Consider the following 14,073-nt stretch of genomic DNA (forward strand, 5'->3'; position numbering starts at 1 on the left):
TATTCGACAAAACCCTCCGTGTTTTTCAGGAGGTTTCTTAAATCCTGCCGAGGTATGGGATTATGAGAAACAACAAATGGCAAGCTGTCTCTAACCCCACAGACTTTCTCACTCTCGTTTTCTCTCTCACTTTGGAATAAAAAATGCAGTGCTCCCTGCTGAGTTCTCTTTAAAATTCACATTGTCTCTTCAAATAAAGGCTGGGAGGGTGAGGTAGTGCTTTGAAAACCAGAACTCAGTCATACATTGCAGGGCCAGATCCTAGAGGATTATTCTCTCTCAGGACACTTTATAACTTCATGAGAACTTCTGGCCTGGCTTGTCTCACCGGCCAAGCGTGAGCGGCCTCAGTGGATGGCAGGGTGACCCTCTCCGAGCCCACAGGTCGGAACCAAGCTTTACACCCTGCTTTATCCTCTCCACCGTGGCTGTCCCAGGCCGGCCTGTAGTTATGTGTCTTTCTGTGACTTTTGGTGCGGTTCCTCGACTGCAGCATCCTGCAAGCTGAGAGCTGCTGGCTTCACTGCTGAAAGGCTTCAGCTGAAGCACAATTCCTGGTCCCCCAAGAAGTGGCTGGTGGGGCAGTGTGACCGTGCCTTGCTGTCTGAGATGCTCTCGCCGGGGAAATGACTGGAGGGCCCTTTCCTCTGCACCACCTTGCACTGCATTGCACCGACAAAAGCTTCAGAGCTGGGGAGGGTGAAGTTGGCAACTTCCTTTGCCATAGTTGTTCTGTGTCTTTCCCCAGTGTTGCAAAGGGAGAAATGAGCATAATAAATGAGCATACTAAAACGTGTGTTTCTTTGTTTAAATGATGCTATCGCTAGGCCATTACTCTGCAGCAGGGCGATCTACCCCTTTGGGCACTGTCCTGGCACAGCACCTGGCACAGACACAGGCACACTGAGCCCTCACCGTGCCAGACACTGCAGGGAAAAAGCAACAGCCGACAAAGGACAGGCAGCCTGCTGCTTTGCAACCTTTCCAGATGCAGGGGACACTCCACCTTTTTTGAAAAAAACAAAAAACAAAAAACAAACAAAAAAAACCCCAGCAACCAACACCCCGCTCCAGCATGTGCTGCGTTCCCCTCCCTGTGCTTTCCACCCTTGGCTCACTGAGAGCCAGGCCTGTGCCCGAAGGCTGCCAGCTCCTGTCCTGCCCCTGTCACAGGTGTGGGGCCACAGCTGGGTTTGACCAAGGGCTCTTGGAGCACTGGGGGACCTGGTGTTAGTGTGGGACAACCGAGTTCCCCTGTCCCTCGCCTTTAGAAATCCTCTGTCAGAGGCTAATGATTTGCTTTTAATAGTGGAGCATCTTCATCTGGGCTTAAGCAGCCTAAGTGGCATCGAAGCCCAGTGAAATTAGGATGGTGCCTGCCACTCTTGCAGTACTCTTTCTGTGCTTTTCAGTGAACAGCAGCAAGCAGCAGTTGTTGGGCTGAAACCGCTGGTGCCTATGCGCAGGCTGCCCCCGGCACCCCAAGGCAGCGTGTGCCAGCCATCTGCCTTGCTTGTTTGCATTTATTGCCATGCCTGTTTGTGGGGCTGGAAGGATGAGGGTGGAGGAGTGTCCAGAGCAGTTTGGGGGCTGTGCTCATGAGGCCTCTGTCCTGCCAAACTCTTGGAAACAGAGGATCGGTGGGGAAAAACAAACAAACAAACAAACAAAAAAGCACCACAGTCGGTTTTGACGAGTCTTTCACGCATATAGTTCAAACCTGTCACAGCGCCGTCAAAATGCACCAGCTTAGTGGATCTGGTAAACCTGGGGCAGAGCTGCACCATCTACAGCTCCGGCCACAAAAGAACAGCCAACCCAGCCGTTCCCAGCCCGGAGCGGGGCATTTCGCTTTCCCTCGTGGGGCATTTTGGAGCCGCCGTGGATGCCCGGCGGGACGCCCCCAGGGCCCGGGGACGTTCAGCCCCGCGAGGCCCCGGGGAGGGCTCGGGGCCGGGGGCTCCCCGCGGGGTCTGGATAGGGGGACACGGGCAGGGGGCGCCCGCTGGGGGGGCCACGCCGTCGGCGGGCAGGCTCCGCTCCGCTCCGCTCCTCCTGGCCGGGCGGGCGGATCCCGGCTCCTGATTTTCCCGGGGGCTGCAGAGGCTTGTCCCGGCCCTGCGCGATCCTGCTTGGCTGCCGCCCTCCCCGCCTCCCTCCTCCTCCTCCTCCTCCTCCTCCACCACCCCATGTGCTTCCTGCCGGGCCAAGTTTGCAGAGCGCCGCCGCACGCCGGGCCAGCGGAGCGGAGCCGCAGCGGAGCGGGGCTCACGGAACACGGCGGCGGGGCCGGGCCGAGCCGTGCCGGGCTAGGGCAGGGCAGGGCAGGGCAGGCTCGGCGGAGGGGCCGGCTCTGGCTCCGGCCTCGGGGCGCTCTCCCCGGCCCCTGCCCGCCCGCACCATGCCGCGGCGGCGCGGCTGCCTGCCGCCCCTCGTCTGCACTTTAGCCGCCCTCAGCCTGCCGCTGCTGCTGGCCGCCGAGCCCCGCGCCAAAAGTTGCTCCGAAGTGCGGAGGCTCTACGCCGCCAAGGGCTTCAGCCAGAGCGAGGCGCCCAGCCACGAGATCAGCGGTGAGTCGGGGCCAGCGCCGCCGCCTTTGTGCGAGCGCCGGACGGGCCCCGGGGAGCGACCGCGGCTCGCCCAGCCCGGCACGGCCCGGGGTGCGGGGGCACGGCACGGCCCGGCTCGGCTCCCCGGGAAGCACCCGGAGCGCAGCGGGGGCGCCCGGCTTCCCGGCACCGGGCTTGAGGCTCCCGGAGCTCGGCGCGGCTCCTCCGGGCTGCCCCCCTTCCCCGTGCCGTGCCGTGCCGTGCCGGGGCGGCGGGCGGGACCGCGCCTGTTGCCGGCTCCCCTCCCCGCAGCCGGCTTCCAGCGCTCCGTGCCCCCGGGCTGCCGCTGCCCCGCGGCCGGGGGGCGACGCGGCGGGGAGCGGGACCCGGGCAGCGCTGCGAGGCGGCCGGGGCCGGGCAGGGCAGCGCAGCCCCCGCCGCAGCCGTCCCGCCCAGGTGCCTGCTGCTGCCGAAGCGAGGGAGAAATGATTCTTTTTTTCTTCTTCCTTATTTATTTATTTATTTATTTTTTTACCTTCCCCTTTTTCCCTCCACGTTCGTCCCGAGATACTTGCGCATCCCGGGGACAGGAGTGCTCGCAGCCGGCAGCAGTAGGAAATGGTAGCTAATGTGCTCACACCCAAAACATTTTATTCTTTTTGTTTCATCCTTCATCTCCCTCCCAGGGCTGCTGCTTTTATTTCCCCTTCTGAATGACCTACTGGACCGCATTCTCCGCGGAACAAAGGAAGTGCCTTTTTAGCTGGAATCCTCGGAGACCACCAAGGACTCCAGCTCATGCACTGCAATTTCGCACTACTTTCAACAATAACAAAAATGCATGACTGAATGGCTCAAAAATGTGGAGTGTTAGAGGCATTCATTTCAGTCTAGGACACTGTCACAACACAGACAGACCCCAAGTAAATACCTTTAGATGGCTAATATAGGAGCTGGGGGTAATCTTTACCATCGGTGTGCCCTCCAGATATGCGTACATTATCCTTTTCACTGACAAACTAAAATGATTTCAGTCAGTTCCACTTTTATATTGTCAGACTAATGATATGCGTTTAGCCTACATCTGTTTGAGTAAAATTGAGGGTCCATTTACTTCTCCAAGAAATATTTTAATGAGAAACGTCTGACTGGTTGCAGTTAAAATACTCTCTCCCCTTCACCCTCCCTGCTTCATAAAATAGTCTCTAATAAATAGCCTTGTATTTGGTTCGAGTCCAGCCCTCGTGGGTGTAGGATCAGGGCACGGGCAGGCTTTCTCATATGCCCGGTATCTGGAAGGTTTGACCCTTTCCTTATTTTGTGTATTGTTACTTAAGATGACTTGGCTAGCTTTGGAGGATGTCAGGACTAGATCCTGCTGGCAGGGCTTCCATCTGAGGCTCTGAAGCTGTTGTCGGTTTGACCCTGCCCTTTTGCAGTGAGGGGGTCAGAGAAATGTGATGAGCAAGGTAAGATTATTTGACAAAAGAAGGGCTTTCTGCAGTGACATGCTGAAAATCTCAGCCGGGTTATATTGCTGTTCCAGGGGAGTGGGAGGTCGGTGTCTGGCCTCGCTTGGAAAGCAACAGGTCTCGTGAAGTTACGTTTTAAATGTCATCCTACCCTGCGGGGCATTTCGGAGGGGATGGTGTAAGTCCTTAAAGGAAGCATGCTGTGTACACCTCAGGTGCGATTGCACTTGAAATTAAAGCTCGCATGGGGTGCATCACCTGCTATAGTTTCATATTGCCCTTGCAAGTTTGGTGGTTTTGGCGCTGTTTTCGGTTTTGGTGTGGTGTTTAAAGGCTCCTGATCTCCCCTCTTGCTGCTCAGCCATTGTATGCAAATAGGGAGATGGTAACAGCTCATGCTGCTGCTGGCAGTTGTCTTCCTGAGCATGCAGATAGTTCACCTGCTGCGGTGTCTGTGGGGGGTGCAGGATCCTGGGGGGGTCACATCGAGCAGGGAACTAGGTCCTGATAATGCTGAATGGAGGCTGAGGTCTGACACGAGGTCTAAAGGTCCCTAGTGCATATTGCATCTCAGAAATGAGTCACCGACCAAACCTGTGATTTCAGGTGGTGTTTCAGGTGATAGCGATGTGTTTTCACTCACCAGGGTGAGCTGGGAAGGCAGTAACCCATGAGGTTGGCTAATCAGGGAGAACGAGATAAATGCGTGTGAGGGAAGGAACTGTGTGTTTTGACATGCATGGCATTGGAGTGGCTCTGGAAATGAGATTTCTGCTTGGTAGCATCGCTCCCCTGGCTGCGATGTGGCTGAGAACAGGTTGGGGAGTGTTCAGTGGGCTGTAGTGCTGGTGGGGGAGGTACAGAAACATGGTTGTTACAGGGCATGAGTTCAGTCCAAAGTCTGTCAAGTTCTGCTTTAGATTTTAGTGCTGTTTTGGTAGATTGTCTGTTATTCTGCTGCAGAATTGCTTCAGAATGCAGTGCATGGGCAGAAACTTCCTAGCACCTCTCCAAAAAAGTGCCCTAAAAGCTGTGGCAAACTAGTTTCTGTAAGTCAGGTGAGTTCTTTACTGTTAAAGCAGGGCTTACTGATGTACAAAACTGTTGGCCTTGAATTGTCAAAGCGAAGCAGCGTGGGCAGATATGTCCCTACCCTGAGCTGTGAGACAGTGAGTGAAGCATCCTCACTTGATGGGCTCAGGAGTCATTCCAGGATATAGTGGCATTTCTTTTTTTTTTTTTTTCTTCCCATTTTTGTGTTCTTCTGGAGCAGTAGGTATGTGCAGTGTTTTTCCTTGTTGGAATGGGCATTTCCTTTAATCTTTTTATCTGTGTCGTTGCTGTTTTAGTTTCATTAAATGACTATTGTTTGTTCATAATTACCTAGGAGTTTCATTTAATATTTGTTTAGACTAGGTTTGGGACGTAATTAGAGTATGTGTAAATGATAGGTTATGTCTTACAGACATACGTAGGCATTTCTGAAAGAAGTGCACAGCTGGTCAGCTCATGGCTTGCTTGATAAGAGGTGTATAATGTGTTCTTTGTAGTGTGGAATACAGAGAAATTGTTTCCTTTTATGTTAACTTGGTGTTGGAGGTGTAAAGAGATGTTAGTGTGAGAAATCTGCATGGAGGCATTTCATAAGTCGTGGCCCTTTGGTGCTGCCTTACATCTGAGTGATCTTTTGGAGATTCTGCACCTATAGCCCTGTGATGCTTTGTGTCTCAAAGGCAAAGGCTGCAACTTCAGGAGTTCACCCTTAAATCCTTGGGGAAGGTAACTGCATCCTGCCTGATATTTGGTGCGAGGTGCTGGGATGGTGGAGGTCTGGTGTTGCTCTGCAGGAGCTGGCTATTATTGGTGACTCTGAGGTAACCTGCAGATGGGAACGGGGCAGTTCCTGCAGTGCCTGTTCCAGGGGGCTGGCCTGTGAATCAGTAAAGGGTTTCTTTTTTTTGGCTGCATTTCCCCAGTCCAGGCAGGGATGACTTGAAAAGATGTAGGTGAAAGTCTCAACTTCTTTTTGTTGGAAAAGTGGAGACTTCACAACGCATATGTGGTTGGGATTTTTTCATAAATTTCATTTAAGGGTTTTCTGTGCAAAGGGCACATCCCAGGAAGGTACTAGTCCTGCAGCCTGTTGCTGCTCACTTTGTTCATGCGCTACCCAAAAGTATTGCTCTGTATTGAATCCACACATCTCAGGGCCGTGGTTGTGGTGGAGCATAATTCCCTGGGGCAACCGTCTGCAGTGGCTGCTTGCACCAGTTGGTCTTGTGCAGGTTGAAATGCAAAGCAAGCTGGTGGTGGTGGCGGCATCCATAAGACCTTAAATAACAGCCACCTATCAAAAAAAAAAAAAATACAACATTCCTTCTAACTGAGGCTCTTTCTTGCTCTAAGGTGTTAAATAGATGGAAATTTCTTCCCTTTTCCTACTAAGTGGAGGGAATAGATGTTTCTTTTCCTTGATTAAAAAGAAAAAAGACCTTGCCAGTTAGTGGAAAAATGTTATGAGTTGACCGGTAAGTGTCCTATAGAAGTGTAATGAGTTCCTTCAACGGCACTGCTGTTCTGGTTTCTTCTTGTGTGGATTTCATGAGGGCTTGGAGGCAGACCTGGGGGAAACGCCAGCCTTTGCAGGGAGCTGAAAGCAGGCAGCACTCTGTGTGCTGTCTTAGCAGAGATACTCTTTGTCTCTCTATTTATACCAAGTAAATGGAATAGCTGCATCTGTTTGTCTGTGGTGATTGCGAGAGGTTCTTTCATCGTGACAGAGAAAATTGCTTGCCCTTCAATTTTGGGTTTACGGGATTTAACAGCTACCCAGAGTAGCTGCTGGAAGGGTGCCCTGCTGCTTGCTCACCCCTGTTGTGTTTATAGTTGTCACCTGAGTGCTGTCACCAGTGTGTCCCTCAGGTGTGCCTTGGTTGATGGGAAAGGCCGCTCTCTCAACATATAAAATTCTGCAAACGCTTCTTTACTTCTTCATATGCTTCTCCTCGGTGGGAAGAGGCCACACGGAAAAGCTGTTGCTGGGTCTGGTCCTGGGTGGCGTTACTCGTGCCGCCTGGCGCTGCTGAGCCTGCTGCAGGATGTCTGCACAGAACAGCTCTGGGACTCGGAACCACAGAACAGCCCAGGCTGGAAGGCGCCTGGAAAGATCGTGAAGTCCAATCCTAAGTAGAAGGGAGCCTAGATGAGATTATCCAGCAGCCTGACCAATTGCATCTTGCAAACCTGCAGTGATGGGGATACTGCCACGTCCCAGGGGAGGCTGGGCCAGGCTTGGTGCGCTACGAGGAGCACCAGACAAGGCCACGTCCTCCTCACCTTCTCTTTGAAGGTGCAGAGCTCCCTGCCCACCAGCAGCAGCTCTGTTGGCGATGGCTCTCATCACACGGCTGTCCTGGCGGGTGGGGTGGGTTCTTGTGCCCGGCATGTATTAATAGAGCGATTGTCCGGCCACCCGTGGGTGGGGAGGTAGCTGTCGGAGAAGGCCCTTGCGGCAAATGCGAGCGCTGGCATGGAAAAGTAAACGAGAAAATCGCTTGAAGTATTTTTAGCTGCTTCTAATGTCATTTAGCAACTGGAAACAGCGGGGGGGAGCGGGAGAGGGGGGTTGAGCTGGCAGTATGCAAGCCACCCGTGGCCACTGGTAAGCGCTCGGTCCCGTCCGGTGGGGCCATCGCTCAGCGAGCGGTTGAGGAGAGCCAGGGACGGCCTCTGAGCGCCTTGTTCCTCCAACCGCCGTGCACCCGGGACTCCGCTTTCTCTCTTTCAGCTTCCAGAGCAGCGTCTTGTTCGACTACAGCGGTGCATTGTGTCCTAGCAGACTGCAGTGCTAAGCATGTGGTTAACAGCAACTGCGCGCAGTGGTCCGGGCTGAGTGGGAGTATCGTTTTCCTTGGCAGACACTTCATAGAAAGTTCTGTTTTTTCTGCCAGAATAAGCAGTCATTACATTCCATACAATTCATAGTCAAATTATTATCTATTGTTAAAATTGCCTTAATTATCAGATGTTTCCTTAGACATGTAGCTGTTTTTTAAAAGGCTGAATAGAAGTGTGTACATTGTGCAGGAGGCCTGAGCTGCACAATGTTTCTAGTACTGTTCTGTAATTTCAGGGAGATTTTCTGTGGCTTTCGTATGTCAACAGACTTTTTATTCTCACTGAAACTGCACCAGAGCTCGGCCGAGGCAGCGGCGAGGCGCTGGGCAGAGCTGCCCTGCTGCGGGATGCTGCCTGTCCCTGCCACCAGCAGCCACTGTGTGGGGCGGTCCACGTTATTCGCCCCTCATAGGGGAGCAGTAAGGGGAGTTCAGGCTGGAAGTGCTGTGCAACCTATGTGGACAGAGGAGGTTTGGGCAGCACCCTGATGGAGCATCAGGGCTGCCCTATTTTCTGCAAAATCCTTCACCTCCTTCCAGAAGAGGAGTAATCCCCTGGGACTGATTCCCTGCTTTTTGTTCTGCCTTTTTTTTTTTTTTTTTTTGAAATTCCTTTAAGGAAGTTCTTGTTAGCAAGAAAAAACCTCTGGGTGCCCCCCTTCCCAGCTCCCGGAGGCGCGGGGCTGCCAGCGCCCGTCTCCGGGGCAATAACCTCCTCGCATTCCTCACATTCCTTGTGCTTTCTCTTTCTTCTGAGATTATGAAGATAACTTCCTTCTCCCATTGCTAAGCAATGCAAGGGCCCGGGAAAACTCTTGAATTTTCCCCCCTGCTCCCTGAATTACTTTGTGAGCTCCACTGAGATCCCCTGTAGCAACCACTTCCAGTCTGCACTGTTCACTGTTATTTGTGCAGCTCTGGAAGAAAGCTGCTGCTTATGTTGTTGTTATTTTTTAATTATGAAGCACTTTAATTAAAAAGAAACGACTTTGTTGTAGCGTGTCTTACCTGCTTCCCAGTTTAAGGACTTTTCTTAATGTTTTGTGAACTGTTTTGCCTTCCTAGCAGAGGTTTCAAGCTGCCATCACTCTTGTTATTTCCCCCCCACTTCACACACGTGCAGCCCGGCAGAGCCTGTGGCAGAAGCGCTGTGCTTATTCCAGGAGATTTTATTCTGGTTTAGCTCTTTCTGCTCTGAGAACGGAGCTTGGATAGAAGTAATGTGCTGGCAAGAGGGGGGGAGGGATCGGAGGTTATACGCGTACAGGGCTGGTGCCGGCCACTTGGGCTGTCAGCAGGCTTTGCCTCTACGAGGATGCAGCTACGTGGGTTTTCTTGGGATGACATTGTCTGTTTGCAAATGGCCGCGGCTGGCATCTCTGCCCACACCCCTCCGGTTTGTGCTGTGTGGTCCAGCACCTCTCGCATTCCCACTGTACCTGGGAGGTGCTGAGACACGACCCATGGGTGTGCTGGGGAAGTATTGCAGAGCAACTTACCTGAAGCAAAATGGTGCCAAATCCACTCCCCCTCCCCGGCTTATCGAATAAAGCACTTCTAAAAATACTAGTTTCCATTCTTCCTGCTCAGTTTTTCTGTGGTTTGTATGTGCAGTGGTGGATGGACCAAGAGGTGTGCGAGTTCGGGCTGAGGCACCTCTCACTCTGCTTTTGGTGTAGGAAAGGTACGTGGTCAGCAGAGGAGCTGCCTGGACTGAAGGATGTTGAAGGAGTGTTTCTCTTAACGTTTCCAATTTAGAAGTTGAGAATTGTCTGGATTTTAAGCAAATTCAGATGGGAGCAAACAATGATGAAATGTTTAAAATATGTTTCAACATTTTTGTGGGAATAGAAACTGTTCTTATACAGGCTAGGCTGCAGCCTTCGGGAGGTGAAAATATGTGGCCCTTACACATTGTCGGCATTGTTACTGCTTTTCTTCCCTTTTTTTAAATGCTCATAGGAAATTGGCTTTGGTAATTGAGTTTCTACAGAACCACAACATCCAATGGCTGTTCCTTTCCAGAGGTCATAGTTAGGTTAGTTTAAGTAATGTGCAGGAGGTTTAACCTCTTGTGGTTTGTAGTGCTATTCTAGAAATTGCTGGTGATTTGGGGTGTGTTAGAGTAACAGCTTCACAGGAAAACCCCAAATGTCAGGGTGTCTGGTTTTTGGAGAGCTCTGACCGCTTGCTCTGTGAGAGCCGGGCACCTTATGGTACGTCCCTCGAAGGGACGCTCTCGCTTTGGAAAATGCAGTTAAAGTCTTTATGGCCCACTGACTCTCCTTCTGAAAGAAGCCGGAATAACTGTCTGTGTATTGTTTACCCACGTTGACTTATAACATCCTCCTGCTCCAAAACACCTTTGTTTTGGGTCCTGCAGACCCTGTGCTTGCTGCCTGGTGCCAGGTCGCATTGCCCTGCATGTCTGGTACCTGCCACCCCCCCCCCCCCCCCCCGAAATCCAGGGATTTAGGGATTTTTCTGGCAGAGAAGGGCCAGCTTTAAGAAATTATGAGTTGGGGCTGGAGCTTGGTAGCATTGACAGTTTGGTATAAAAAGCTCTGTGTTGCAGGCTGCGATGACAGGCAATGATAAATCACTCTTGGCTGGTGCTACAGGTTCCAATAATGGTGTTTTAAAAAGATTACATGGGTTTTAATGCAAACTTTTTGCGTCTTTGTACTGTCCTTTATGGGCTCCCTTTCTAAAGAGCGGAGCCTGTTTTGATTCAGCATTCTTGGAATCTAAAGATGGAGCCAGGGTTTTACTGGGCTGAAACACTGTTTTTTGCTTTTCCTACAAACACGAGGATCTTGTTGGAGTGTCTTTTTAGCCAGCTGGCTACCAGGAGCCGTTTCACAAAGGTGCCTGTTTTTGTTTTGAAGGTAACTTTGCCTCATGGAGGATGAAAGAGCAAGAGGCTTTGCCCAGCTCCAGTGGGTGCTGTTATAAAGAAGTTTCCCCGTGACAGGGAGAGGCTTTGCGTGATAGCAGTGAGGGGGGAAAAACAACCTCGTGCACATACCCTTCGTTTCCTTGGCCTGTTCCCATGGGAGGACTGGGCATTTGTATGATCAAAGGAACCATAACAATCAAAGGCCTGGTGGAAAATAATGTACCCTTGCCAGGTACCTTGTGGGTACCTGGGGCTGGGCAGGGTTTGCCTTTGCTCCAAGATGTGTGGGGTGGCTGTTTTGTTGTTTGTTTTTTTTTTAATTATTATTATTCCCACTGAGGATTGCAGGAGGAAAATGGACCATTTCTGGGGCCTGCCCTTCATTGTGGCATGGGAACAGCAGCATCTGTCTGTGGGATGCTGATGATCAGGGGGTGCTGGGGTGGCCCAGCTGTGCCAGGGCGAAGGCAGGCTCTTGCAGTGTGGTGACAGCTGTGCAGTGATGCTGGGGTAGGAGCAGCTTTAATTCCCTGGCAGCCCGCTGCAGCAAGGGACAGCCAGCGGCTTGCCCACCCGCCTGGCTGCGGGTTTCTGAGGGCGGCAGGTCTGGGGAGAGGACAAGGTGCCTTTGTCCGTGGTGGCGATGGTCTCCCGTCAGGGCACAAACCCTGCGCGTAGATAAGGGGTGGGAGCAGTGCCACCGGTTTTGTTTGGGTTGAAGGAAAACAAGCTGATTTTTGGCTCCGTTCAGACGTGGAGCTGCGAGTGCCATAGGACCATATGTTTTTCTCCTTGGCGGGGGGGAAAAAATGGCTTTGATAGTGTCTGCTAATGATTCAGCGCTGTTTACATAATAATTGTGGTTGGCTTTCATTAGCTCTCGTAAGGAGATAGCTTTCCTTTAGCGCGGTTGCTTCTCTGTTTTGGTTTCACGCCGTTGTGGCAGCGGGGCGGTGAGGCTGGACTGCGGCCCCTCTGCAGGCACAGCGATGGGCTCCCTGCTCCTTGCTGCAGAGGAGAGGGGACACGCGCTGCCTGGGCAGCCCCTGGAAGACAGAGGTAATGGTGCAGAGCATCATAGCATCTCCACAGAGTGGAGTTTACATCCAGTTTGGGTGATTTCTCAGTGCAGTGCTTAATGTTTGCACTAAGAACTCTTGGCGTTACATAGTGGCAAGGAAGGAAATCCACTGACCTGCTTCCACCAGGAGGAAAAAGCTGGGACCTTTCACCTATCGGAAGAACTGATCTGTACAGCGCGGATATTGGTTGTGTGTGTGACGCTCCTGGATTAGATGCTGCAGCCTCACCTTGGTACGGTGCTTCTTTGCTTTCCGTGTCCGAATAATCGGGGAAGGGTGGTGTTTGTGCAGCATCTGCCTGCCACAGCTACCGCTGCCTGAGCAGGAGAGCCTGGAAACTGCTGGGGGACACAACCTAGCGCTGAGCTCTTACTAAATAAATAATGTTGCTCGATGGAGAATACAATAGCCTGAGTGCTACCTTTTGAAAAGGTGAAGTTGGATGTTGTTACCCACCCCTTTTTAACTCAACGGCGGGGTGCGTTGTGGTTTAAGATCTGTGCCCACACTGCCTCTGGCATGGGTGACCCTGCAGGCACAGTGCCACTTTGAAGTGGGGTGAGTCCCGCGAGGAGTGGGTGCTTGCCTGTCCCCTTTGGCTGCAGATGACTGTTTCTTTAGGAAAGTGCCCCAAACGTGGTAGGTTAATGGCTCAGATGTTTGAGGGAGATCCCAAACAGAAGATGGATTCACCACCTTCTCCTCCAAACAAAACTTCTAAAAATCTTTTTCCATCCATTGTCTCGGTTCTGAACTGTTCCTGCGGCTCATTGTCCCAGCTGGTCCTTTGATAGGCAAGGAAGGAGCTAGCCCCAGATCTTGGGATTTCGGCTGCTCCTGACGAAGGGTCAGAGCTTGCAGGAACGTTGTGGCCACAGAGCCACCTGGGGCAGGCTCCTCACTGCGATTCGCCTGGGTGGGCTGGGGAAGGTGGCACTGTTCTCAGCTGCATGGCTTCAGGTAATTAAGGAGAGTTAATTGAAGAGCAGTGGCTTGGCGGGTGGCTGGTTGAAAAAGTGAAGGAATGGGGCTCAGTGCTGTTCCTGCCCCCGCTGAAACCACCCTGCTGAAGGGACGCAGGGAGCCCCGTGGAAGGGGCACAGCCAGCAAAACTTCGCATAACTCAGTCCTCCGCTTTATTAAAGGCTCCTTTATAACGTTCTCTCCGAACACCCGCCAGAACAGCCGGCCTTTTCAGCAGCCTGAAACCTCCCTTGCCGGGAAGGCTCCCGAGCGGGAGCAGCCCTGCTGGCACGGCGCTGCTCCAGACCGTCGCTGACGCTGCTTGGAAAACCCAGCCTGCGTGCGGGCGAGGATGCCAGGCACGGCTGGCGCTCCATGGACAGTGTTTTCCAGGGTTTCCAAAGCCAGAGATGGGCCTGCTCGCCAGGCAGCGAGCTCAACAGGCAACTGAGAAATAGCTGTGGCGTGTAAGGGTTAATTTCTAGGTATTAAAATATGCACAAAAGGTGAAATGAGACTTCCTCCGTGTCAATGAATTACGGCTTTAAAATATTTGCATTCTTTCCTGAAAGATTTAGGAATAATTATATAGCACTCAGGGGCAAGGCATTGCCAGATAAACTTAACAACTCTATAATTTGTACTCGAGGCAGGGTTTCCTGTAAATGATAGCTTTGTTTAATTTTACAATACTGCTTCCAAATGTTTGCTGGTTATGAATTGCCAACCAAAATGGACTTGTGAATCTGGAAGAGTCTTTGTTTGTTTGTTATTGGAGACAATAAAAGCTGCTGAATTAGGCTAAAACTTGGCATCTCGTTTAAAACTTCTAGGTATCCTCTCCCATGCATGGTTGTTGGGGTGAGCAGCTGAGGTACGGTGCTTGCAGCTTTCCTGCTTACTGTACAGAGTCCCTGAGCTGCTCCGGGGTCTCTTCCTGCTCAGCATTTCTTTTTCTGGGTTTGAGAAAGGAGCGCTGCAGTTTCAGTGCACATACTTTATTTCCATTACTCAAAGCCGGAGTCATGCATAGTTACAGCCAGAGACACTTCAGCAGCTCTGGGGATAACAAGATAGCTGACAGATTGGAATGCGGATTTATCAGGGGTAAAAACTGGCAAAATTCCTTATTTCTGATTCTTCTTCTTAAATGGACCCTTCATGTTCCTGCTGTATGAGGCCACCGAAAGTTTTAACCCTTGTGTTCCCCAG

At 51.8% G+C, this 14,073-nt stretch overlaps 1 protein-coding gene and 1 long non-coding RNA gene across 2 annotated transcripts in view; both read left to right on the forward strand.

Annotated features, from left to right (window-relative positions):
• The first annotated feature begins 2,213 nt into the window (after positions 1-2,213).
• Positions 2,214-14,073, forward strand: part of GPC4 (glypican 4) — a 67,906-nt gene continuing 56,046 nt past the window's right edge. The window contains exon 1 of the mRNA XM_040572771.1: positions 2,214-2,570. Coding sequence (XP_040428705.1) covers positions 2,402-2,570 — 169 coding nt within the window. The 5' untranslated portion in view covers positions 2,214-2,401. The remainder of the gene's footprint in view (positions 2,571-14,073) is intronic.
• LOC121077495 lies at positions 10,364-13,668 on the forward strand. Its single transcript, XR_005824087.1, has 2 exons — positions 10,364-12,130; positions 13,044-13,668. It is a non-coding gene; the product is annotated as an uncharacterized LOC121077495 (long non-coding RNA).

This window comes from Cygnus olor, chromosome 13, assembly GCF_009769625.2.
Source record: "Cygnus olor isolate bCygOlo1 chromosome 13, bCygOlo1.pri.v2, whole genome shotgun sequence".
Classification (NCBI taxonomy): Eukaryota; Metazoa; Chordata; class Aves; order Anseriformes; family Anatidae; genus Cygnus; species Cygnus olor.